The sequence below is a fragment of the Halichoerus grypus genome, chromosome 13 (assembly GCF_964656455.1).
Source record: "Halichoerus grypus chromosome 13, mHalGry1.hap1.1, whole genome shotgun sequence".
NCBI lineage: Eukaryota > Metazoa > Chordata > Mammalia > Carnivora > Phocidae > Halichoerus > Halichoerus grypus.
Genome location: NC_135724.1, coordinates 69,429,457 through 69,457,271, shown reverse-complemented (window position 1 = coordinate 69,457,271; position 27,815 = coordinate 69,429,457). Strand labels below are relative to the sequence as shown.

Here is a 27,815-nt window from a genome sequence, read left to right as displayed (position 1 = left end):
CAGTGGGAGATAAGTTTTTTTAAGCTGTTAGTTTTGTGGTAATTTGTTATAAAGCAATAGATAATATACTCCCACCTTGGGCTCTGCCTTTAGTCCAGTTTTAGCAAGAATCCTATTGGGTCAGTTTAGGGAAAACTCCCCACCATTGATATCTGACCACACTCGATATCTGATCAAACCCCGTATTCTACACCCTAGATGTCACGAATAATTTTTCTTTAACATTTCCAAGTTTTGTCATTAGGAATTTCTTTCAAATGAGTATTTTCATACTTTTACCTTTTATACTATATTCATTTTGGGAGACAGATTTCTAGAATTAAAACAGTTCATATTTTTATCAAATATTTTTTAATAACCCATGTAGTAATTTGAAAAGGATGTGTGTATATAAAGACATTTAGTGTATACCCACACACAGTGTATAACCTCAAAGCTCCAAGGAAAATTTAATTCACAGTAAACTGTAAATTCAGACTAAAACATTCAGCCTGCATACCTTTGGGATTAACTTACTCAGAAAAGTATGTAGAATGAAAACTTTAATAAAAATGAAAATATGCTATCAAAATATTTGGGATTCAAAGCTGTAAACAAAGGTAGGCAAAGTTTAAATCTTTTATTAAAGAAAAAAAAAGCTTTTTTTTTTTTTTAAGATTTTATTTATTTGACAGAGAGAGACACAGCGAGAGAGGGAACAAAAGCAGGGGGAGTGGGAGAGAGAGAAGGAGGCTCCCCGCGTGGGGAGCCCGATGTGGGGCTCGATCCCAGGACCCCAGGATCATGACCTGAGCCAAAGGCAGACGCTTAACGACTGAGCCACCCAGGAGCCCAAAAAAATAAAACTTTTAAAATAAAAGGTCTTTATAAAAAAAAGAACAATCCTAAAGAAAGTAGAGGTATATAATGAATCAAGACAAAAATAGAGAAAACAAAATTAGTTGAGATAATAAATCAAGGGTTGCTCCTTGGAAAAAGGAAATCAGAAACATTGATAAAACTGTGGCAAATCTAATGAAGGGAAAAGGAAATCCATTTCAAAATTAAAAGTGAGAAAAGGAAGGAGATTCTGAGTAGAAGAAGTGGAAATATTACCTCAGGAGAGGAAGGTTTCAGGATGCCTGGATGGCTCAGTCGGTTAAGCATCTGCCTTTAGCTCAGGTCATGATCTCAGGGTCCTGGGACAAGCCCTGTGCCTGGCTCCCTGCTCAGTGGGGAGTCTGCTTGTCTCTCTGCCTCTTCCCCTACCACTTGGGCTCTCTCTCTTGCTCACTCTCTCTCTCAAATAAATAAAATGTTGAAAAAAAAAAAAAGAGAGGAAGGTTTCGAATAGAAAAGTTGTGAATCAGGCTGAGCATAACTTTAGGATAGTAAAGAAAATGTAAATGACTCTCAACAGACATTGTAAATTATCCAATAAAACTAAGCAATTTTCTTTAAAAATTCTAAAGGCAGAAATTCATTAAACAATATGAGCATTACCTTTAATGGTAAAGCATTCTCACTAAAACCAAGAACAGAAAAGCTCATTTATATCTGTTTTGAAGTTTTGGCCAATGCAATATGATTAAAAATAAACACAACTGGCAGGAAGGCAAAGAATCCACATAGTGGTACCAAATAAAAATTAACTTAAACTTTACTGGTGAAAAGATAATAAAACAAAAAGTTTTTTTTCAAAACATTTTATTACAATTGCTATTTTACTTACAATTTTTGGCAACATTAACAAAATAATAAATTTCATCTGAAAGAACAAGCAAGCAAAATAGACATGGAAATTCACAAAGGGCAATAACAAAATAGTAATCTTGACAGATATTCAATATATTTGTAAACAAAACAAAGTGACATTGCGTTAAAAAAATATAGAGGTATCAATAGAAAAACAGAGAAAGCTCCTGAAAAAACTGAACTCACTATGTTCAGTTTCTTTTGGTTACAGGCACGGAAATTGACTAAAGCTAGCTCAATTCTAAGAAAAGCAAAGCTTTTGATGATTATCTTCCCAGCTTTTTGTGAAAACCTAGGAAATTTAACCAGATTGGAGAGGTAAAAGGGAGTGGGGAGGCTTAAAGTGCCTTTAAAAGGGGGAGTGGTAAGAAGGAGGATGGAGATTTCATTGTCAGTATCTTTTAAGAACATTGGTGAAGCTCAACAAACTAAAGGAAGTATCAAACAATTAAGCGAGGTAGCAAGCCATGCAGGCCTAGGAGAAAAGCATTCTAAGAGAAGAGCAATTGCAAAGTCTTTGGAACAGGAAGAAATGTGATTTGCTTAAAGAAAAGCAAGGCCAGTGTGTCAAAAATAGTGCACCAGTGGGGAAAATGGTTGAGTAGCATGGCAGGGAATGGAAAAGCAAGAGGAGGTAGACAGGGGCCATATCACCAGAACCTGTAGTTGGCAATAAATAACAATTTGTACTCCTTAGGGTCATACTTCAGTTAAACAGCAAACAACAGTTAACAGTGTTGATAATATCAAGCAACCACAAAAAGACAGAACTAAAATATTTCATATTTTTACTGTTTTCAAAACAGAATTTCTGTTATAGGAACAGAATAAGGGAGATAAGTATGCAAAAGTCTGCATATCTATTTATATACAAGTTTCTACCTGAGACTAAAACAAGTGTGCGCATACATACATACATACACACACACACACACACACACACACACACACACACACTCCACCTAAAGAAATAGGCTCAGGCTAAAATATTAACAAAGTGCCTTGGCCCAAGCAAACTAATAAAAAGGCCTAGTAAAATGTTCAAAGTGCAAATCAATCAATCAAGCATTGAGCAAATAAATACAATAGAATCTACACTCAGGAAATTCTTTAACCATAGACAATAAACTCACAGCTACCTTGTTATCTGTCCTCCTTCCCAATTCTATAAGGGATGCTAAGCCCCTGATGACTATCACTTCCCAGCTTTCTGTGAAAGCGTAGGGAATTTAACGAGATTGAGGAGGGAAGAAAGAAGTGGGGAGAGATAAGGTACCGTTAAAGAAGAGGAGAAAGCAAGAGAATATAGGAGACATTTCTCCTTGCTCAGGTCTATGGACAGCATCCTAGTTTCCTTAAGTCACGTACAGAGGCTTCTAGGTACTTGAGTCAAGGTGGAAAAAGAAGGGATGGCACTAGAAAATACCCAGGAGACTCAATCCTGGGAACCCATAGAAACAGCCACGGGTGATGTTCAGGAACCAATACTCAGAGAGCACTCCTGTTATGTGAGAGTCCTTGGAAATGGCAAGGGGAAAAGGTTCCCCCCAACAGTATAGTCAAGGATTAGACAGTTGGATAGATTAGTTGAAGGACAATAACTCTAAGACCTAATACCTAATGAAATAAATGGGACATTTCTTACACATTGGAGTGTGTCAAGGACGACTTTAAACTCAACTAGTTTGATAAGGGAAACTATACACACAACAGAGTAACTGTTAACTGTAATACATTCATGTCTAAGGCAAGAAACAAAATTGCAAATTTCACATGTTCAACTGGGCTAAGATATATGTACATGGAAAAATATAAGGAAAAGCCCTATAAGGGGTTTAATTCTACTCAGTCACCATGGGCTGCTTTTATCCACTGTACCTACTATTCTTGGACAACCCCCATTCCAGCTTAATAGTAAGAGAACTAAATTTAGCCTAGTCCTTGAACTGGATAGATACCATTTGTTTGGCCCTTTTCAGTTCAAACTGTGGGTCCAGTGCAGTTCAAACTATGGAGGTCAGGGCTTCTTTCCCTTGAGAAATTTTACTTGCTTTACTGATGTGACTTAGAGGTATACAGCTAATTCGTTCTGACCAAAGGCCAGCCAACAGGGAGAGGGAAGGGAACAAACTGAATTCTTCTTTGGATCACTCAACAGGAGGTCCACTGGCACCAGGCCCCATTCTATTCATTACCCCTGCTTTTCCATCTGAAGCCAACGGTACAGTGATTGTTTCATGTCTGCAGGAGTCCCTCGCCAAAATACCAAGCATTTTATTTTAATGGTTTTGCTTCCTTGGATCTTCTTGTGCTAGGAAAAGTTACTCTGAGACAGTGGTCCTTCTGCCTTGGCTCCACAACTAGAGTGAGTGAGTGAGTGAGTGAGTGTGAGAGCGTGTGTGTGTGTGTGTGTGTGTGTGTGTGTGTGTGTGTGAGCCCTCAACCAGAATAAGAAGCCACTGCTCTCCACTGACTAACCTCCCAGTTTCTGGTTCCCATTCATGCCACACCTTGTCCCTCAACTTCTCCACACTCAGGATCTCAGGGTCAGATTACTTTAGACGAGCACAAGACAGACACTTCTGGGAGCTCAGCAGCAAATGGGACCATGATGTAACAAAGCCATTCAAGTCTGACTAGAGTAAATACTGAAATCTTCAAGGCATGGAAAAAGTTGAAGATAAAATTAAGTACTTAAAAAAAACTCTATATATAGATTCTATACACAGAAATGAGAGCTTTCAAACTTACAAGTAACATGAAATATCAAAATAATAAATAGGTTTCCACTTTTTTGTCTCACACACATACATACACAAAACATATTTTATGTGTTAAGCCAGATACAGTACATGAACACCAGGTAGCAAATTTTTAAATAACATTTCAAAATTCCAATCAGACAATACTGTATTTCATGAATTTAAAAAGAAATTCATAAATGACTCATTGGTTTCACTATTTTTGATGCTATTGAATAGTGTATGGTTTGTATTTTTTTTTTTATGGGGTTTTTGACTTTGATTGAAATACCTGCTTTAGATTTACTGAAACTAGAATTAACGAGGTTTTTTTGAAATTCTACTTTTAGACCTGGGGGGTGATGGTTCAGAATCAGATGTGCTCACAGTAATGGATGCTACTTCCACTGATCCTGGTTGAAGAGGTCCCAGTGACACTTGAATAACAACCTTTGTTTCAGGGGGCAATCCCTCTAGTTGCTTAGGCTTCTTAAACATTTGATGACACTGAGTCTTGTGCTCCATTTTCTCCTTAAAAGTTAAAAACTGTAGCCGGCATTTGGAACACTGGTGAACACTCTTTTCCCAGTGTCCCCTATAATGACACATGTACGGTGTTGCAGTTTTGAAAATTTTGAGACAGAATGGACAGAGCAAATTCTTAGTGTTTTCATGGCATTTTCTGAAATGTGTTTCTACATCAGCAAAGGCTGACGATCTGTAATTGCAAACCTGGCACACATAGGGCATTTCGCCAGGCTTATGATTGTCCTTCATGTGCTGTAAGAGAACCTGATCTGTTTTGAATGACAATTCACAAATTTTACAGACAGCAGAAGGCTCCTGGGTGGTGTGTACACTTTCAATGTGACACTGCAGCTGGAAGGGAGTGGGAAACTGTCGGTGGCAGTGCTGGCAGGTGGTGTGGCTTTCCCAGCTGTCACCCCTCTGCTTCTCAAGTTCCAAATGGTGCTTCATGTGATTCATAAACTTGACATTTTTTAGAACTTTCAAGCAGCTGAGGCATTTAAAAGTTGTGTGAGTCTTCTGTTCTGGCTGACCGTCTCCTTTATGTTGCCCATAATAAAAGTCACGAAGTAATATGACCAGACTTCCTTTCTTGGGATCAACAATCTGGTTTTGACTTGCTAGACTCAGAAAGTCTGTTTTTGCCGGTCTATTTTCCTTAATAGCATTTATAGGCTCGAAATGGACACTGTCCTTTGGAAAAGCTGTTGGAAAAGGTGCTCCATTCTGAACATGGCTTAATGAGGTATGAACACTGTTTGAGAATGTGCTTTGCTGCGAAGTCATTGTATGAAAGATACCTGAAGGGGACAAAGCTGAAGCATGTCCCTCTATGATTCCATCACTGAGTTTAGGCCTTTTGGGATTTATGTCATTTACTTCAGCAGGGGAAAGTTGCTTTGATATGCAAGGACTTTTATTCATACCTCCTACAGAAAGTGCTGCTCCTACTGGATGCTGTAATGAACTTGTAAGTGTAATCAAAGGAGAACATAACTCTGAAGAGCTATTAGGCACGACTTGTGGTGAATTATTTTTATAATCAGGTTTAGACAAAGGCTCAATAATAATGGGACTATCTGTTGATCTTGATTCAGATTCAGAAACTGGCAAGGCAGTCACTGCTTCTGATATAGGGGTCACATGACTTATAGGCTGAAATTTGTGAGTAGTACCTTTTCTGAGGTGACCATACTTTTTTCTCCTTGAACATGAACCTGGGGTGACTCTGTTCAAAATATTTGAAACAACTGGTTTTGAATTTGAAGTCACCCCAACAAAGATCAGCTCAGCATCGTCATTTACATGTTCCACCCCAACAAAGATCAGCTCAGCATCTTCATCATCTACTTTTTTGGTTTCTTCTATGTTCTGCTGTGGTTCAAGCTCTTGTTCTTCCTCACATAATATACATGGCTGTTCCATTTTCTAATTTTTTTTTTTTTATTCTTGAAGGTGTGGCCACAGTCCCAGTGCTTTCTTTATATAAACTGCCACCTAAGTACAAACACACTATACATCAGTAAGTATGGAAAAATGCATTATCTTATTTAATTCTCTCCAAAACTCTACAGTAGTTATAAACACCCTTATTTTATAAGATAAGGACACTAAAACTCATAGAGGATAAATGACAGCTTTAAAGCCTGCTATTATTATAAGTCTGTGCAACTCTAGAATCATAGCTTTGCCTTAAGCTGATTATGATTTCTTCTATTAAAAAAAGAGGGAAAAACTAATAACTAATCACTAGGTGAAATCATATGTAAAGGATATGTTATTTTACAAAGGCATCATTGTGCAGTGTTTAGAAACATGGGCTTTGGAGTCAGAGAAGATTAAGCTGGAATTCTAAGTCAGCCACAAACCAACTGCATCTTCTTTGGCAAGTTTAAAACTTTTAAATGTGTTTTATCTTAAAGGCAAAAGTTCTTATTTCTTAGACTTAAGGTAACAGCTCTTTTTTAAAAAGCACCAACAATTCAATGGTACCTTATTTTGTAGCTGAATTAAAGAAAATTTTATAGTAAATGTATATATCCTAATTGATTCATACATACTAATTTCGTAATATTAATATAGAAAAGAAGTGTCAAATTCAAAGAACAGAGTAAGAGTACCTACCCACTGTCAACAAACAGCATAATTCAATGTCAAATGCTTAACACATGCCTAGCAAATTGGGAACAAACTCTCTTGATAATCTCATCCCAACTCAAGACCTTAATTACAGTCCATTCACTGATGTCTCCTAAATTTCTCCCTCCAATCCTAACTTCCCCACTGAACTTAAACCCAACAGAATTTCCTCCCTCAGCCCACCTCAGTCTCTTTTCCACATAGCAGGCAAAGTAATTCTGTCAAATCACATTCTATCACTGCTCAGCTCAAAACCCTCCAACGGCTTTCTAGTTTACTCAGTAAAAGGCCAAGTGCTTCTAATAGCTCCAATGCCTGTAAGACCATGCTTCCAAGCCTACATACTGCCCTGCAGTTATGTCCTACTCCTCTCCCCTATCCACTTCACTCTAACCACATTAACCGCCTTGCTATTTCTTGAACACATTAAATATTTTACCTTGTTTAGGGCCCTGTATTTTCTGTCCTTCTAATATGAATGCTCATCATCCAGATACCTGCATGGCTGAATCCTCACCATCTTCAGACTTCTGTTGCAAATCTTCTCAAAGAGCTTCTCAAATGCTCCAACGAACTGCTAATTCACATTCCCAATCTCTCTTCCCTTCCCCTCACCTTCAAGTCCTTATCACCACCTAACACATTATAAACTTTATCTATCTTGATTCTTTTCTACCGTCCATCCAGTAAAATGTAAACTCCAAAGGACAGAGATTATCTTTTGTTGACTGTTGTATCCTCAGCACAAAGAACAGTGCCTGGCACAATATGGGAGGATTTGTTAAATGAATTAACAGTAATTTTCATTAATCAGAACCTTTATTTGTAGAATAGACTGTACTCCATTAATTCCACATTTTCTATGATTTACTCTTAGAACCTTGTCCATGTCAGATACTCTGTAGGCCTGTGAAGGACTGAAAGCTGCTAGCTTTTCACAAACATTTTTTATCACAACCCACAGTAAAAACAAACAAACAGAAAACAATGTATATGGAGTCTCACTACACAAACATATAAATAGCAATTGCTTTACTACATGGGATGCTTATTCTAATATTTTCTATTTCATTTTTCTTAAGTTGACCATGACCTACAAAATCAATTATGACTCATCAATGGCTCACTACTAGTGGTTTGAAAAACATTGGTTTTAGGCTAGCAAGATGTAGGTACTTTAAACTCTGGATCATAACTCACCAGTTTCTGAAAACCTAATGTTAGAATTCATTGTAGCCCAATGTAGACCCTTCAAGCCCCATCTATAAAAATTAAACTGGCATCTAATATGTGCCATGTACCTCCCATTAATTAGCACATCACCATATCATTTTGGAACACATAGATATTTAATCCTGAGATGTGTGTACCAGCTTAGAAGTAAGTCAAAAAAGAAATAGAATATTAAGCAGAAAAATTATTTATTATTTTCGTCACTTGTTCCACAACTATATTTTGCTTGCCCAACACTGGTATGACACTAAACACAAGTACTAAGTAGAAAGTAGTGAATGCATGAAGCTTACAGTCTAGTGTGTCATGAATAGTGATTTACAACCTTAAAATTAAGATCAAGTACGTAATTAGGAGATATATAATGCAAGAAAGCATATAAGGCACCTCTGAAAACACTGCTCTTTAGAGTCACCAAAATTGGTTTGGTCTCTCTACAATTTCAATCATCTAACTCCAGCATGATGCCACCTAGTCCACTGTTTCCCAACATAAGTACCACTAACATGTCTGGACCAGATAATTCTTTGTTGTGGGGGCTGTTCGGTGCATTTAGGATGGGTAGCAGTATCCCTGACCTCTACTTATGAGATGCTAGTAGAAATCCCCTATATGTGCATCAAAAATGTTCTATGGGAGAACTTCTATCCTAATCTAACCTCCTGAGTATCACCGTCCACATTTCTAGTGACTATCTTCTAGGTAATTCTACATGATGCTCTAATATCCTCTCTCAAGAAATAATTCTAAATTGAAATTATTAACATTCTCCCTGATATCATAAAAATCAGAATTTAAAACTTGAAGTTAAAAAATAAAAATTTTAAATAAAAAATAGAATAAAATCTAATTTGACAACTAATATGATCATCAGAATTATCTGAGGATAAACTTTTCAAGCCTAGAAAAATTTATGATTCACCTAAATTTACATGTAAAGTCTGGAAACAGAGTTAGCACTAAAGTTCACGATTCCTGAATTCTAGTTCTGTGTTCTTTCCACTAGAACTCTAACTTAATGCATGTCTAAATTCTGGTGATGGTGCTATTAATTGCTTAGTCTCTAAGGATCAGAGTCTCACTGGATTCAATTTTAATCTCCTTGTATTTTATAAAAACTGTTCAAATCTCCCCCAACCTCCATCAAATTATTCAAAGAAAGTTATAAGTGGTCCTAAATAACTTTTTAGAGCATTAGTCATTCTAACTACCTTTCATTTCCATTCCTATTAAAGCTCCTCCCTCAATTTCTAAGTTTGAGTCCACCGGTTACTTCATGTTTGTACATCTGCACTAGGCTCCAAATTGTCTTGTCTCTCTGTCCTTCAAATTATCACCAACTGCATACCATCACTAGATGAATCTTAAAACACCCCTGTAATTATATCACGCCACTATTCCTACATGTTAAATGACTCCTCCCATTTTAGAGAATACATTTTATATTATGCTATGGACCAAACTGTGTCCTTCCAAACTTCGTATGTTGAAGCCCTAACCCCCAATGTGATAGTATTTGGAGCTGGAACTTTGGGTTCCCATCTAATTAGGTTTAGATAAGTTCATGAGGGTGGGGTCCTCATGATGGGATTAGTACCAAGAAGAGATATCCAAGAGTTTGCTTCTTCTCTGTCTCCCACCCACTAGGTGAAGACACAGTGAGAAGGTCTGCAAGCCAGGAGGAAGCAAGCAAATCAGCCAGCACCTTGATCTTGCATTTTCCAGCCTCTAAAACTATGAGAACAAATTCTGTTGTTTAAAAAAATAAAAAATAAACTGGGTTTCAAGAACATTGTCAGATTTTTCACCCAAATGATCTTGGTAGGATTTTATAGCTGTTGACCATACCAATTAACTTTCCATCCAACCAATTATTCAAGGTGAAAAAAAGGAAAAAATCAAACCCAAAGTGATTAAGTAATGAATGAGTTCATTTAGAAAAATAGTAACATTAGACCATGGGAATTTTCTTATCACTTCTCTTCTGATACCTTTATTTTCTACAATTTACCAGAATCTTAAGATACTTAGGTCATGAAGTTGGACATGCCAAAGACCTACTAGATCTAAGGAGTTAATCCTCAAAACCACTTCATATCCCCCATCAACAAAGCTGCCAAGGGCTGTGGAAGGAGTTAATGAGAAGATTTCACGCCAAAGATAGCTGAGATGGCAGTGGGTGATAATTCATCTCCCAGCTTATTCCTATGCATTTAAACAATGGCCCTCTCCATGGGTCTTTGTTATAGCTACACACCACCTTTTTCCAGGCATCAGTCTTTCTTGAGTAGCTTCCTGAGATTAGGCTAACAGGACTCCTTTGATACCTATCCTCACTCTTCACCCCACTACCACTCCTTCGAATTCCCATCCCTACCCCCTCACTCTTTCCCCATCCATAGCACTCATATGTCTTTCCCACTACTCTTCTTACATTTGCTACCTTAAAATTTAATGCCCATTAAACATATCCTTGGGAGAAATGAGAGCCTCACAGGATCCTTAAAACTACATTAAACATGTATATTCCACTTTAGGACAACTAAGAAAAACAAAAATAATGTTTTCATAAATTTTTTTTAATAAATATTTGTTCATAAATAAGCTCAGAATGGTAGAGGAGTGTAAAAATGGGGTCTAATCTAGCCTGGGAGTCTAAAAAGGGAACAACTATTAAACCAAGGTTTTTCTTTGTCAAACGACAGGATTATTTCTGTAGATTGGACTAAGAAAAATTAACAATTTATAGACCCTCACTACCGATTTTCACTCTTGCTACCTCTCTGACTTCTTTTTCCATTATTCTAACACTCATTCCCTGCAATCCAGCCACAGTGGCTTCCCTGTTGTTCCCTTTAGGCTCTGCCTGAAATTCTTGTCTCCCAGATATCTCCATGGCGAACAAGACTTGCTCTGATCACCCGATCTACAATTACAACACTCCTACCTACCCAACATTCGATCCTATGACTCTGATCTATTATATTCTTCCTAATTTCATAACATCACCTTCTGTATCACCAAAGAATGTATTATATGTATATATAAATATATGTGTATATATATGTGTGTGTGTGTGTGTGTGTATAATGTTATATTATATTATATACCTTTCTTCTCCACTGGACTGTCAGTTCTTTCCACTGGAGAAATTCTGTTTCATTTTTTAGCTTGTTTTGTTTGTTTTTGTCTGTTTTGTTCATTGGTTTCTCCCAAATTCCTAGAGCAGTCCTGGCACATAAATCTTAAATATATGTGAAAGGAAAACGATTATCTAGGAGTTAGAAATAAATTTAACAAAGGAAAGTGGGCTGAGGGAAGAAGTAGGAAATGTTCAAACCTGAGGAACAGGCAATTTTTTCAAGTCTGGGAGCCACTGAAGTGTACTATTACAGCAAATGTGAGAACCCTGCAATCCTGGGGCTCAGGAGAATGACTACGGTCAGTCACTTTCAGCCATTTTCCCTTGTCCTTCCTTTCCTCCCAAGAGCAGGATCTTAGAAGAATCCACAAACTAGAGATGAGCAGGGTGGCAGTTCAACCTAAAAGTGGCCTATCAGTTCAGAAGCAAGTTCTTTCTCTAAGACCAAGTGTTTAGAGAGGGTTTGGAAGTATCAGGTGACTGGTGAATGATTTAAAGAGGGGCTGCAGAGAACCACAAAAAAGATGACTTAAAAAAAAAAAAGAACAATGTTAATTTGTTAAATGCCAGCAAAAGGTCATAGGGAATGGTGAAATATGAAACCACAAATATTCCCTCCTTCATAAAAGCAAAGAGAACAACAGCAAAAATTGTCAAAATCAAGTTTTCATCCCAGAAATTACCCAAAGGTTTGCAAAAACCGGAGGATTTCTGTGGAAAACATTATGGCAGTTCCTCAAAAAGCTAAACATTGAATTATCATATGACCCCACAAGTCCACTTCTAGGTACTGCCTGATAGAACTGAAAGCAGGTACTCAGACAAGTACATAAAGTACATGCTTGTTTATAGTAACATGATTCACAAGAACTTTATGGTGAAAATAATACAAATATCCATCAGTGGATGAGTAAACAAATTGTAGTATATACAAACACTGGAATATTATTCAACCATAAAGGGAATAAAGGCTCCTCCGTGTTCATTGCTGCATTATTTATAATAGCCAAGATATAGAAACAACCTAAGTGTCCACTGATTGGTGGATAAAGAAAATGTGATATATACAAACAATGGAATACTATTCAGCTATAAAAAATATGAAATCTTGCCATTTGCAACATGATGGACCTGAGGGCATTATGCTAAGTGAAATAAGTCAAACAGAGAGAGACAAATATTGTATGATCTCACTGATATGTGGAATCATAAACAACAATAAGCTCATAGATAAGGAGAACAGACTGGTGATTGCAGAGGCAAAGGAAAGGGGTAAAATGGATGAAGGGGATCAAAAGTTACAAACTTCCAGTTATAAAATAAGTAAGTCATGGAGATGTAATGCACAACATGGTGACTATAGTTAATAATACTGTACTGCATATTTGAAAGTTGCTAGGAGAGATCTTAAAAGTTCTCATCACAAGACAAAAAAAATTATGTATGGTAACAGATGTTAACTATACTTATTGTGGGCATTTCACAATTTATATAAATACCAAATCATGCTGTATACCTGAAACTAATATAATGTTATAGGTCAATTATACCTCAATAAAAATAATTAACTTAATTTTTAAAAAGTGGAATGAAGTATTGATACATGCTACAACCTGAATAAACTCTAAAAACATGCAAAGTGAAAGAAGTCAGACAGAAAAGTTCACATATTGTATGATTTCATCTACAGGAAATATCCAGAATAGATAAAGGCATAGAATATTTTTTTTAATTTTTTTGTTATGTTAATCACCATACATTACATCATTAGTTTTTGATGTAGTGTTCCATGATTCATTGTTTGTGCATAACACCCAGTGCTCCATGCAGAATGTGCCCTCTTTAATACCCATCACCAGGCTAACCCATCCTCCCACCCCCCTCCCCTCTAGAACCCTCAGTTTGTTTTTCAGAGTCCATCGTCTCTCATGGTTCGTCTCCCCCTCCGATTTCCCCCCTTCATTCTTCCCCTCCTACTACCTTCTTTTTTTTTTCTTAACATATACTGCATTATTTGTTTCAGAGGTACAGATCTGTGATTCAACAGTCTTGCACCCTTCACAGCGCTCACCATAGCACATACCCTCCCCAATGTCTATCACCCAGCCACCCCATCCCTCCCACCCCCCCACCACTCCAGCAACCCTCAGTTTGTTTCCTGAGATTAAGAATTCCTCATATCAGTGAGGTCATATGATACATGTCTTTCTCTGATTGACTTATTTCGCTCAGCATAACACTCTCCAGTTCCATCCATGTCATTGCAAATGGCAAGATCTCATTCAATAAAGGCATAGAATCTAAACACAGATTGGTAGTTGCCAGGGGATGGGAGAGGAGAAATGGAGAGAAACTGCTTAATGGTAAAGAGTTTTACTTTGGAATGTTTGAGATGTTTTGGAACTAGATAGAAGCAGCAGATGTACAATGCTCTAAATGCCACTGAATCTTTCACTTTAAAGTGATTGATTTTGTTATGCAAATTTCACGCTCAATATATTATTTTTTTAAATAAAGAGGGGATATTACTACCAACCACACAGAAATTACTACCAACCACACAGAAATTTTTTTTAATGTTTTTTAAGATTTTATTTATTTGAGAAAGAGAGAGCACGTGCACAAGCAGGGGAAGGGGCAGAGGGAGAAGAAGAAGCACGGAGCAGGGAGCCCCCCAGGCTGGATCCCAGGACCCCGAGATCATGACCTGAGCCAAAGGCAGACACTTAACCAACTGAGCCACCCAGGCCCCCTGAAATTCATTAAAAAAAAAAAAATTAAGGGAACACTATGAACAATTCTATTTCAACAAATATGATAACCTCGATGAAATGAACAAATTTCTAGAAAGACACAAACTACCAAACTGACTGAAAAAAAAACCTAGAAAATATGAATAGAACCAAAACAAGTAAAGAGATTAAGTTAGTAATAAAAAAAATTCCCAAAAGAGAAATCCAAGATCAGATGACTATCCTGGTAAATTCAATCAAAACAATCAAGAAGAATCAACTCTCCAAAAATTAGAAGAGGAGAGAAAACTTTCCAGCTCATTCTGAGGCCAGTACTATTTATACCAAAATTAAACAAAGATATCACAGACCAAAAAACAAACAAACAAACAAAACCTAGACACCAATATCTCTTATGAAGAGAGGCAAAAATCCTTAACAAAATACTAGCAAACACAATTTAATAACATATAAAAAGGGCTATACACCATGACCAAGTGAGATTTATGTAAGAAATGCAAAGTTGGTTCATTATATGAAAATCAATCAACATTATACCATTTCAATAGAATAAAGGACCAAAAAAACCCACATTTGCCCGCAAAAAAAGCACTGGACAAAATCTAGCACCCTTCTGCAAGGAGGGAATAAAAATACACTCAACAACCAGGAGAAGGGAACTTTCTCAGACAAAGGGCATCTGTAAAAGACCCACAGCTAGCATTACACTTCATAGCAAAAAAAGACTGAAAGCTTCTCCTCTAAGATCAGGAACAAGACAAGGATGTCCACTTCTACCATTCTGATTCAACATTATACTGGAAGTTGTTTAACCAGGACAATCAGACAAGAAAAAAAAATTAAAAAGCATTCAGACTGGAAAAAAGAAATAAAACTATACTGAAGAGGACATGATTTTGTATATAGAAAATCCTGAGGAATTAGTATTAGAATAAACAATATAGGATCAATATAAAACATCAATTATATTTCTATACATTAGCAATAAACACTATGAAAATGAAATTAAACAAGCAATTCTATGTACACTAGCATTAAAAAGGGTAAAATACTTAGAAATAAATTTCCAGAAAAAAATGCTAGACTTTCATACTGAAAACACTGAATTATACTGAATACATTGCTGAGGCAATTAAAATAGATCTAAGTAAATGCATACATCCCATGTTCATGCATAAGATTTAATATTGTTAAAATGGCAAGATTCCCGATAGTGATCTGTCAAAATCCCAGCTTTTTCACAGAAATTAAAATTCAGATGGAAATGCAAAAGATTCAGAATAGCCAAAACAATCTTGAAAAAGAAGAAATGAAAATCTCACATTGATTTCAAAACTTACTACAAAGCTACAGTAATCAAGAGTGTGGTACTAGCAAAAAGACAGAAACACAGATCAATAGAATACAATTCAGAGTCCAAAAATAAACCCATAAACCCATACACTAATCATCCATTGATTTTCAGTAAGAATAGCAAAATAATTAAGTCGGGAACAGTAAGTTTTTTCAAAAAATGTTGGAACAAGTGAACATCCACATCAAAAGAATTAAGTTGGACCCCTACTCACAGCATATTAAAAAAAAAAAATAACTCAAAATAGACTGTAGAACTAAATGTAAGAGCTAACTGTAAGTCTTTTTTAAAAAAATAGAATTAAATGGTTTTTTAGACAAGGTACCAAAAGAATAATGACAAAAGAAAAATAAACAGGATTTCATCAAAGGGAAAGCTCTCACACTGTTGGTGGAATGCAAGCTGGTACAGCAACTCTGGAAAAAAGTATGGAGGTTTCTCAGAAAGTTGAAAATAGAGATACCCTATGACTCAGCAATTGCACTACTAGGGATTTACCCCAAAGATACAAATGTAGTGATCTGAAGGGGCACCTGCACCCCAATGTTTATAGCAGCAATGTCCACAATAGCCAAACTATGGAAGAGCCCAGATGTCCACCGACAGACGAATGGATAAAGAAGATGTGGTATATATATACAATGGAATATTACTCAGCCAGCAAAAAAAAAAAAAGAAATCTTGCCATTTGCAATGACATGGATGGAACTAGAGGCTATTTATACTAATCGAAATAAGTCATTCAAAGACAATTATCATATGACTTCACTGTTATGTGGAATTTAAGAAACAAAACAAGAGGAGCATGGGGGAGGGAGGAAAAATAAAACAAGACTAAATCAGACAGGGAGACAAACCATAAGAGACTCTTAATCATAGGAAACAAACTGAGGGTTGCTGGAGGGGAGGGGAGTGGGGGGATGGGGTAACTGGGTGATGGGCATTCTAAGGAGGGCACAGGATGTAATGAGCACTGGGTGTTATATAAGACTGATGAATCACTGAACTCTATCTCTGAAACTAATAATACACTATATGTTAATTAATCAAATTTAAATAAATTTAATAAAAGAGGATTTCATCAAATTAAAAACTTCTGTCCTTCAAAAGATACCATCATGAAAGTAAAAAGACAACCCACAGAATGGGAGAAAATATTTGTAAATCATATATGTGATAAGGGACTTGTATCTACAATACATAAAGACCTCTTATATAAGAAGAATAAAAAGACAACTCTATTTAAAAACAGGCAAGGCCGTTGCCTGACTGGCTCAGTCTAAAGAGCATGTGACTCTTGACCTCATGGTCGTGAGTCTGAGCCCCACATTGGGGTGGGAGGGAAGATTACTTAAATAAAAACTAAAAAAATGGGCAAGGGAATTATATAGAAATTTCTCCAAAAATGATATACAAATGGCCGACTATATGAAAAGATGTTCAACATGACAGTAATCAGAGAATTGTGAATCAAAACCACAATGATATATCACTCACACCCCTTAGGATGGCTACTATTAAAATATATAAAAATAAATAAATACACCAGAAAATAACAACTGCTGGTAAGGATATGAAGAAATTAGAATCCTTATGTGCTGTGGTTGGAATGTAAAATGGTGCAACTGCTATGCAAAGCAAAAGAGGTTCCCCAAAACATTAAAAATCGAACTACCATATGATCCAGCAATCCCACTTCTGGATATATATCCAAAAGAAATGAAAACAGGATTTCAAAGAGATATTTGCACACCCATGTTCACAGCAGAACTGTTCTGATAACTAAAAGGTGGAAGCAGCCCAAATGTTCATCAACTGATGAATAAATTTTAAAAATGTGTATATACATACAATGGTATATTATCCAGTTATAAGAAGTCCTGTCACATACTACAACACCCATGAATCTTGAGGACACATTATGCTAAATTTAAAAAGCCAGTCACAAAAAACACAAATACTATATTAATTCCACTTATGTGAAGTTATCTAAAGTAGTCAAAGCAACAAAAAGAAACAAAAAGTAGAATGGTGGATACCAGGGTCTAGGGAGAGAGGGAAAAAGGGACTTTGTTGTTTAATGGGATGGATACAGAGTTTCAATTTTGCAAAATGAGAAGTTCTAGAGATCTGTTTTAAAACAATGTTAATATATTTAACACTTAAATGGCTAAGATGGTAAAATTTATGTTACCTGTTTTTTACCACAATAAAAAAATGAGCAAAAAATTTGAATAGACATTTCTCCAAAGAAGATATACAAATAATACAATACAATAAGCACAAGAAATGCTGCTCAACACAATTAGTTATTAGGGAAATGTAAATCAAAATCACAACGAGATACCACTTCATATCCATTGGGTTGACTATAATCAAAAAGAGAAACAGTAAAGAGTGTCACAGAGAATGTGGAGAAATCAGAATCCTCATATATCGCCAGTACAACTGCTGTAAAACGGTCAGCCACTTCGGAAAACAGTTTGGCAGCATCTCAAAAATTAAATATAGAGGTATATGATCCAGCAATTTCACTCCTAGGTATATACCCCAAAGAGTTGAAAACGTTAAGTCCATACAAAAATTTGCTCAACAATGTTCACAGCAGCATTATTCATAATTGCCACAAAGGGCAAACAATCCAAATGTCCATTAACTGATGAATGGACAAACTGTGGTATAGCCAGCCATACAATGGAATGTTATTCAGCCATGAAAACAAATAAGGTACTGCTGAACATGTATGACATGGATGAACCTTGAAAAGATGCTAAGTGAATAAAGCCAGACACAAAAAGGCCACATATTGTGATTCCTCTCACAAAAAATGTCTACAATAGGCAAATCCACAGAAACAGAAATAAATTAGTGGTTGCCATGGGCTGGGGTGGGGAGAGAATGAGGAAATGTAGTAGGTTGAATAATGACCTCAAAAAATATTGGATCCTAATCCCTGAAACATATATATGTTATCTGACTTGGGAAAAGGGTCTTTGCAGATGTGATTAAGAATCTTGAGATGGGGAGATTATCCTGGATTATACAAATGAGCCCAAAATACCATCATAAGTATCCTCAGTAAGAGAGGCAGAAGATATCACATATACTGTAGGAGAAAGCTTCGTAACAAGACTGGAATGACATGGCCACAGCCAAAGAATGCCAACTGGAAGAGGCAAGCAATGGATTCTCCCCTAGAGTCTCTGGGGTTGGGTGGCCCTGCCAACACCCTGATTTAGGTCAGGTGAAATTGGGCAAGGGAATTATATAGAAATTTAACCCTAACCCCTAACAGAGAAAATCAGGTGAAACTGATTTCTAACTTCTGGCCTCCAGAATTGAGAGGGAATAAATTTTTGTTGTTTTAATCCACCAAGATTGTGGTAATATGTTATAGTAGCCACAGGAAACTAATACAGGGTTTTAGGGTTGATGAAATGTTCAGGAATTAGATAGTGGTAAAGACTGCACTATTTTGTGAATATACTAAAAATCATTCAATTTTGCATTCTACTGAGTGAATTGTATAGTATGTAAATTATATCTCAAACAAAAAAATGCCTAGCAATAGGCTGGTGTGACCCCACCACCACCACATCCCAACAACTGATACTAAATTTTCAAAGCCTCTAAACAGACTCCATTCACGTAACAAGAATTAGGTAATTAGGATTACGGTAACAAGGCAAACTAATCTAGCCCATAAAGAGAGTTAAACTAGTATCAAGTGGTCAATTTACAAATTTGTAGTGGAAGGTATACATTCCTAGGGATGGATGGGTATCTTCTAGATAGATAGGACATCTAGATAGATGGGTATCTTCTAGATAGATAGATAGTAGAGTGGACACCACTCTGATACTAAGGTATCAATTATCATTAGGACTGCTAAATATCCTGATTTGACCGGGACAATTGAATTTGACCTGCTGCCCCTATGTATTTTTTTTTTTTTTAAGATTTTATTTATTTATTTGACAGAGAGAGACACAGCGAGAGAGGGAACACAAGCAAGGGGAGTGGGAGAGGGAGAAGCGGGCTTCCCACTGAGCAGGGAGCCCGATGCGGGGCTCGATCCCAGGACCCCGGGATCATGACCTGAGCCGAAGGCAGACGCTTAATGACTGAGCCACCCAGGCGCCCCCCATGTATTTTTTAATAGTGCCACTTTTCACTCTTAAAAATACCCCGATTTCAGGGCATCTGGGTGGCTCAGTCAGTTAAGCATCCGAATCTTGATTTCAGCTCAGGTCCTGATCTCAGGGTTGTAAGATCAAGCCCCATGTCGGGCTCTGCACTCACAGGGAAGCGTGCTTATTTTCTCTCTCTTCCTCCCCCATTAATAAAACAATTTCAGTGATAAATTAATCAACCTACTTGTAAGGAATCTGGAAGTTGTGAAAGTGGTGAGAGCATATTCTATGCACACTAGATGTGCCCTGTCATGAATCTCTATGTAACATGTATCTCCCTGCTATTGGAAAGCTCCCAAAGGAAAAATCCTGGTAAGACTTCCACAAAGCATCCACAGTTTGTTTTCAAATGTATACAATTCTAATGCTTAAGCTGAACTCTCAGAACTCTACTATTCAGTGTTAATCAAATGACTAATTTATACATTTAAAGAATAAGGAATGCACCTAAGAATATTGTGGTTGATAAGTGTACGGAACTTACAAAGGATGGCTTAAAATAACTTGTACCCAAATTTTTTAAGTGTTATGAAACCAAAATATGATAGTCACTATTATTTTTTTTCATATCAAATTGACCCTAACATAATAATGCTGTGTTAGAACTTCTGGGTGCAAAAAAAGGAGGAGGGGGGAATTTCTTTTTCTTTCTTTCTTTCTCTCTCTCTCTCTCTCTTTCTTTTTAAGAAATTAGGGAGAAATTGTTACTCTATGGAAAGATCATCATAAGTTCTATGAGTGGTCATACATACAAGGTTGGTAATGTTCTGATGTTCACTATTTTGGATGAACTACAACTATAAAACATATTAAATTAGTAGAATTAGAACATATTCCTGTCCACAAAATACTGAGAAACAAAGAAATGACACAAGAGCATAATCATAAAGAATCATACAGTTTTGACAATCTCCTAACCCTAACCCCTAACAGAGAAAAGGGGAGGGAGAAGCATCAAGATAGTGTTTGTGAGGAATTTGAGTATTAGGAAGTATTTGGTGATCCTAACATATGCCAGGTACTGGTCTAGGTACTGGGGATATAGTAGTGATTGAAACAAAGACCCTTTCTTCAGGGAGCTGACACTGCAATAGAGGTAACTGGAAAATACATTTAAGAAAATATACACACATAATGTTATTGCATGCAATGTTATAGTATCACATATTACATATTTCAATACATAATGTAGTATAAAACATATAAAATATTTTATATTATTATATGTGTGTATACATATATATAAAATTTCAAATGGTTATAAATGCTATAGAGAAAATAAAGGCGAAAATGAGCCAGGTAGTATGAAGGCAGGCTGATATTTGTATGGCATGGTTATGGAGATCTGGGGAAGAATTCTCCAGCAGAAGGAAGAACAAATACAAAGGCTCTGAGACTGGAGCATGCTTACCAAATTTAAGGACTGGTCAAGAGGCTAACATAGGCAAGCCAATGGAAAGGGAGAGAAACTGGAGAGGAGATCAAAGAATGAGTTTGTTGTAGTATGTTAATGTAGTCCATTCTAAGTTCTTTGGTTTTTACTCTGAGTATAATAGGTCACTGGGAATTTTGAGTGAGGAGTGATATGATCTTTCATTTCAAAAGGATTACTCTGGCTGCTGTGTGAAGAAATAAGACTTTAGAAAGTAATAACTGGAAGCAGGAAGGCAAGTTAAGAGGCTACTGAAATAATACAGACAAAAGATTATTATAATACAAGACAGGGATACTGAGAAGGGGTCAAATTCTAGATCAAAACCTGAAGGTCCACAAGATTTGTTGATAGATTGGATTTGGGATGGGAAGAAAAGGATGACACATATAAGGGGTGATGCTGAGCAAGTAAATATGAGACCAGAGCTCAGGGAAAGACCTGGGCTAAGTACACAAATTTTGGAGTCTTTGGCATGTAATGTTATTTAAAACACAAGACTGGATGAGGTCATCTAGGGAAAGAGGTCTGATATCCAAGTCCTGGGGCATTCCATTGGTTAGAGGTCAGGAACATGAGAAGAAACCAGAAAAGGATACGAAGAAGGAAGAGTTACTTAGAGCCAACTAGGGGTGGGTGGGTGGGGAATGATAAAAGGAGAATGGAGAAAAAGCATGTTGTAATCCAAATGAAAAATTATTTTCAGGGAAGAAGAAATGAGTGACTCTGATAAATGCTGCGATAGATCACATAAATTAATAACTAACAATTCAGAACACCTGGTGGCTCAGTCAGTTAAGCATCTGCCTTCGGCTCAGGTCATGATCTTGGGGTCCTGGGGTCAAGTTCTGCAACAGGCTCCCTGCTCCGCAGGGAGTCTGCTTCTCTCTCTCACTCTCCCTTGGTGCTCGCTCTCTCTCTCTCTCTCTCAAATAAATAAATAAAATCCTAAAAAAAAGTAACAACTGACCATTGGGTTAAGCACTGTGGAATTCACTGGTGATCTTAACACGAGTGGATTTAAAGGAGAATGGGAGAACTGGAGGAAGCAATGGACAACCTTGGAGAAATTTTCCTCTAATGAAAAGCAAATATGAAATAAAATAAGCAGAAGGGGGATGTGCAATTAAAAGATGGATTTTTAATGAGAGGTGACATTACAATCAGTCTGTTCGCTGATGAGAATGATCCAGAGAAACTGAAAACTTAATCCAGGACAAAGAGGAGACTTGCTGGAACAATATTCCTGAAAAAACAAAAACTGCTTGGATTTAGTACACAAGGGGAGGTTTTGCCCTTAGCCTGGAGCCAAATAATTCACTCATAATAATAGAACAATATGGAAAAGAGTTGGAATGGTGGATAAATGGGTGTGGTAGCCAGTCTCCAAGATGGCCCCAAATGAATCTTGCCTCCTGGTATTCACACTCTTGTGTAGTCCTCTCCCACACTATCACAGGGTTAGCCTATGTGACTAAGCAAATACAGAAGTAATGGTATGCAACTTTTGAAAAAGACTCTGCACTTCATCTTGGGAGCAAGCTCTCTCTTGAATCACTCACTCTGAGGGAAGCCAGCTGCCATGACAGGAGCAGCCCCATAGAGAGGCCCACAGAGTGAAGAACTACAGGCAAGTGAGCAAGCTCAGACACTGATCATCCAACAAAACTCAAGTCTTCAGAGACGGCCAATCCTGCCAAAAGCTTCACTACAACCTCATAAGATACCCTGAGCCAGAATCACCCAGCTAAACCAGTCCTAGGTTCTAGAGCAGGACAGTGAAATAAACATTTCTTAGGTCATTAAGTTTGAGACAATGTGTTACACAGCAATAGATAACTAACTATATAATGGGTCTCACTGCGCTATATACACAAGTTACTGGGCATACAACTTACTTATTGTTTTGCCTACTGGCATGAAATGAATTCATATGGCCTCCCCTACCCAGTCACATTCAATTACTTCATGAAATAAAGCCCTTAGGAAAAGGTTGTAGAAATGAACAAACTAAACCTATGTAATCATTTTTAACCAATACACATTTACCCTGAATGAACCACTTTAATACTTTAATACATTAGCTGAAATCTTAGGTATGCATAACAGCCCATTTTAGCCTCCTACTACCATTGTAAAAGAAGTCAGTTTTACATAGCTTAAACGTCTGATCCTCTTACTTTCTTTTTCCTTTCAAGAGAGCAGGTGAAAGAATGCCACCCTCCCTGTTTTTAAGGAAGCAATATAGAGAGCTCCAGAATTACCTAAATCAGTGATTGGCTTGAATTTATCAGACATATTCAGGTCATACACACTCAGGAAACACTGTCTAAATAGTAGTATTTTAACACAGAAGAAAATAAGAGAAAACTGAAGAAAAGTGGTACAGTCTTGGTCCTTATAAAGACCTCTCATCTTACCTCAGGTGTGCATTGAAACTTCTAAACTTGAGATATTCCAGGCAGGAGAAGGTCACATCCTTGAGGCAACCATAGAGGAGGATTAGGGCTACTTACACATTACAGGAATATTTTATATCCCACTGCCTACCTGATATTGCCATCTGGATGTTCATTAAGCATCTCACACTTAACCAGAAGAGAACTGGTGTCCTTTCCCCCACACCTGTTCCTCCCATCTACCCTCTCTCAGTAAAGAAAACACTATGCCTGCCAACTGCCCAGATCCAAAGCCTGGAAACCACCCCGGGTCCTGGCTGTCAGGAGGACTTCAGTAGGGTGAAAAGAGTCTGAAATAGAGTCCAGGCAGAGATAGAGTAAACCAGAAAAATTAACAAGGCGCTGAGGCAGGGGCGAGGAAGCAATAAATGAATTCACAAATGCTTGAATCGCCTTAAAGGGTCTGGGCCGACAGATGCCCAGAACGGGGAGGAGGCTGGCTGGGGACGTTTAAACGCCTTAAGTTCCACAAGAGACCCCAGCGGGCCGGGGGAGGGGAAGGTATTAGGAGCCAGAGCAGGCCCCTTCTGCAGGAGGCCCAGGCTGGGCCCAGGCTTGGGGGATGGGGGCGGCCCGCCAGGGTGGGGGAGGGGATGCTGCCTGAAAGGCGCCTGCAGAGATCGGGTAAGGGGGTGTGCGTGAAGGGGGTCTCAGGACCCGCCAGAGGCCGCTTACCCGACACTCCCTTCAGAGGCCGCAGCAAAAGGCACAGGCCGCTCAGGCAGAGCGAGACCAGGAGCCGTGTGGCCCGCGGGGCTGCGGCCGCGGAATCCCTCCCATCTCCCCTCTGGGAACACTGGGGCCGCGCCACGCCCCCATCCTTACCGGCCCCGGTCCGCAGCAGTCCCTGAGCCGCCGGAGGCGCACCGCCCCAAGGCGCTCCCCAGGCGAAGCCTGAGGGGACGACGCCTCCTCAGGCCCCAGGCGCCGCCGACGCCACCGCCTCCGCACGCGCGCCCGCTGCGATCTGTGATTGGCTGCCAGGTGCGGGGCCCCAGGCCGGCGCGGCTCTGGGCGCTGCGATCTGATTGGCGGCGAGGCCGGTCCAGCGCCTGCGCGCGCTCTGGCGCCCCTGGTGGCGATCCCTGGGCGCGGGGTCAGGCTGAAATGGGTGAGGGCGTCAGCAATGACCCTCAGTCCTTGGAAGAGTCTTGGGAGGTCCAAGGTTGCAGAGCCGACCAGGGTTCAAGGGTAAGGGCAAGCTCCCAGTCCATCAGGGGAGATGTTTGCCCACTTGGAGGTTAGTTCTCATAATCCTCAGGTGTGGTCCCTTTTTCGTAAAACACTAGCTGCCCGCCCCGTGTTTAAGAGAACTTGACCACGCAACTGAGTCTTGACGCCCATACTCTTGATGTTGCATCTAGTCAAGCTATACAAAAATAGCCTGGCACCTATTTTTGTATAGCTTGCAGCGACCTAAGAATAAATTTTACATTCGTTAATGTCTGAGAAAAACCACAAAGAGAATATTATTTTGTAACATGTGAAAATAATATAAAATTTAAATTTCAGTGTCCATAAATAAAGTTTTATTGGAACACAGACATACCCATTCCTTTAGGTATTGTCTATGGCTGCTTTCCTCTTAAAACAGCAGTTGATTAATTGCCAGAAATCATATTCAAAAGCCTAAAATATGTACTATCTGGCCCTTTACAGATTTTTTTAAATTGCCATTTCTGCCAGAGGTCTGTCTAGTTTAGTAATGTTTCGAAAAGGAAAAAAAAAAAAGCTTTTGGGGTTGTTAAACTATAAGGTGATTTTCATCTCTAGCTCATTTATATTTTCCACTCTTTACTTTCTTATTATCTCTATAGGTTCTGTGGTTCCTCTTTACAATATTTTAAATTTTTTTTTTAAATTGTAGTGTAGTTGATATACAATGTTATATTAGTTTCAGGTGTACAGTGTAGCGATATGACATTCTACACATTACACAGTAATCACCATAAGTGTGGTTACCATCTGTCGCCATACGAAGTTATCCTCTTTACAATTTTTTGAGATAAATGCGTAGGTGGTTTATTTGTAAACTCCCAGTTATTTCTCTTATATGTAATGCTATAAATTTACCTTCATTTACTTAAGTACCAATTTAACTGTATCCTATAATTTTTGCTTCATAATATGTTCATTATCATTCAATTCTAAGTATGTCTTAATTTCCCTGGTAATTCTCTTTTTAACGCAAGGGTTATATAGTAATATTGTATTTATTTTCCAAATGTGTGGGATTTTAAAAAGCAATTCCTTTGTAAATTTCTCATCTTGTTGTATTATGGTCAGATCACACAGTCTAAATATTATTGATCCTTTGCATTTGAGGATTTCTGTTCAGTGAAGTATACCATGGGCAAAATGAAGAGGATGTAGATACAGAGAAAGCATTTTCAATGTCTAAAATGTGTATTTGGGAAATTACCTCCTTTAGGCCTCAAAATTACTTCAATATCCTTCATTAGGTTGCTATTAACTATGCTCCAGGCTTTATTCAAATCTCACTAGTTTTTCTACTAATGTCCTTTTTCTGTTCCAGATTCCCATACAGGATACTGCACTGCACTTAGTCACAGTGTCTCCTTAGCCTACTCAGGTCTATGACAGTTTGTTAAACTTTCCTTGTTTTTCATGACCTTGACAATTTTAAGGAGTCCTTAAGGGTCAGATATTTTGCAGAATGTCTCAATATGGGTTCGATGTTTTCCTCATGGTTACACTGGGGATATAGGTTTTTAGAATGATACTACAGAGGTGATATGTCCTTATCACTTACCATCAGGGATACATGATATCACTGTGACTTACCACTAATTTCTCCACTGTAGTTATTTTTTTCTCCTTTCCATATTCCACTCTTTGGAGGCAAGTCACTAAATCTAGCCCACCCTCAGGAAAGGACATGTAGTCTCATTGAGGGGAGAGTATCTATGAGATACACAAATCATTGAGAGTACAGAAATTATTTGGACTTCATTTATAAGGAAGATTTGTTTACCTTACCTTTAAATTTAATTTTAAATTAATCAAAATTAAATAAATTAAAAATCAGGTACCTCAGTCATACTAGCTACATTTCAATGGCTCAGCAGTCACGTGTAGCATATTGGCCACAGCCGATATAGAACATTTCCATCTTTCCATCACTGCAGAAACTTCTATTGACAGCACTGGGTTTTTTTTTTAAGATTTTATTTATTTATTTGACAGAGAGAGAGCAGCAGAGGGAGAGGGAGAAGCAGACTCCGCACTGAGCAGGACTTGATCCCAGGACCCCAGGATCATGACCTGAGCTGAAGACAGACACTTAACCAACACAGGCACCCTCAACAGCACTGATTTAGATCATTATTTTTCCGAACTTTCTTCTCCTTCTCTTCCCTCCTCTTCTTCATTGAGGGACAATTGACATAAATATTGTATTAGTTTCAGGTATACAACATAACGATCCAATATTTGAATATCTGTATATATTGTGAAACGATCACAATAAGTCTAGTGAACATCCGTCCGTCACCAAACATAGCTACAAATTCTTTTTCTTGTGATGAGAACGTTTAAGATTTACTCTCTTAGTAAATCTCTTCTCATTAGTGTACATATATTCTAGAGAAATGACTACAAGTGTCTACCAAAAGACATGCACCAACTCATGGCAGCTTTATTCTAAATAGCAAAAGAATCAGCCTCAAAGTCCATCAGGAGTAAAATGGACATATACAACCCTACCATATTCATCCAATGGGATTAAGCACTATGGTATTATTAACTATAGTCACCAAGCTATACATTACCTCCCCATGACTTATTTTATAACTGGAAGTTCGAACCTCTGGATCCCCTTCACCCATTTTTCCCACCCCAACCCTTCTTCTTTTCAAATATATGCAGTTTAAATATGAATTCCTTCTAACTGCTTTAGCTCCATCTTATAATGAGCAGAGAGAACAGTATTTAAGAGGTTTGTGAAAGTGCAAACATGGCACTTTGCTCTTTAGGCCCCTGGCTTCCTACACCCTAGTCCCAGCCCTGTTTTTAATTATATTGCTTCATTTCTGAACTTTGGGTTTTTTTTTTCTCAATTGTCTTTCTGTTATTGATTTCTAGCTC

At 37.8% G+C, this 27,815-nt stretch overlaps 1 protein-coding gene and 1 gene segment (V, D, J or C); one reads left to right on the top strand and one right to left on the bottom strand.

Moving 5' to 3' along the window:
* The window catches only part of ZNF280B (zinc finger protein 280B), a 103,049-nt gene extending 78,378 nt beyond the window's left edge, over positions 1-24,671 (bottom strand). For 5 of the 7 annotated variants that reach the window (XR_013443448.1, XR_013443447.1, XR_013443446.1 and 2 more), the window contains exons 1-2: positions 24,534-24,671; positions 23,670-23,728 (exon numbers count right to left, since the gene is read on the bottom strand). Coding sequence is in view for 2 of the 7 variants with exons in the window: in XM_036085153.2 (XP_035941046.1) it covers positions 4,794-6,428 (1,635 nt within the window). In the remaining 5 variants the exon portion in view is untranslated. Of the gene's footprint in view, positions 1-1,675; positions 6,501-23,669; positions 23,729-24,383; positions 24,512-24,533 lie in introns of those variants that run through there. The other 2 variants (XM_036085153.2, XM_078060718.1) reach the window with 2 other exon arrangements.
* LOC118531230 (immunoglobulin lambda variable 5-39-like) overlaps positions 1-27,815 on the top strand; it is a 416,407-nt gene that overhangs the window by 109,100 nt on the left and 279,492 nt on the right.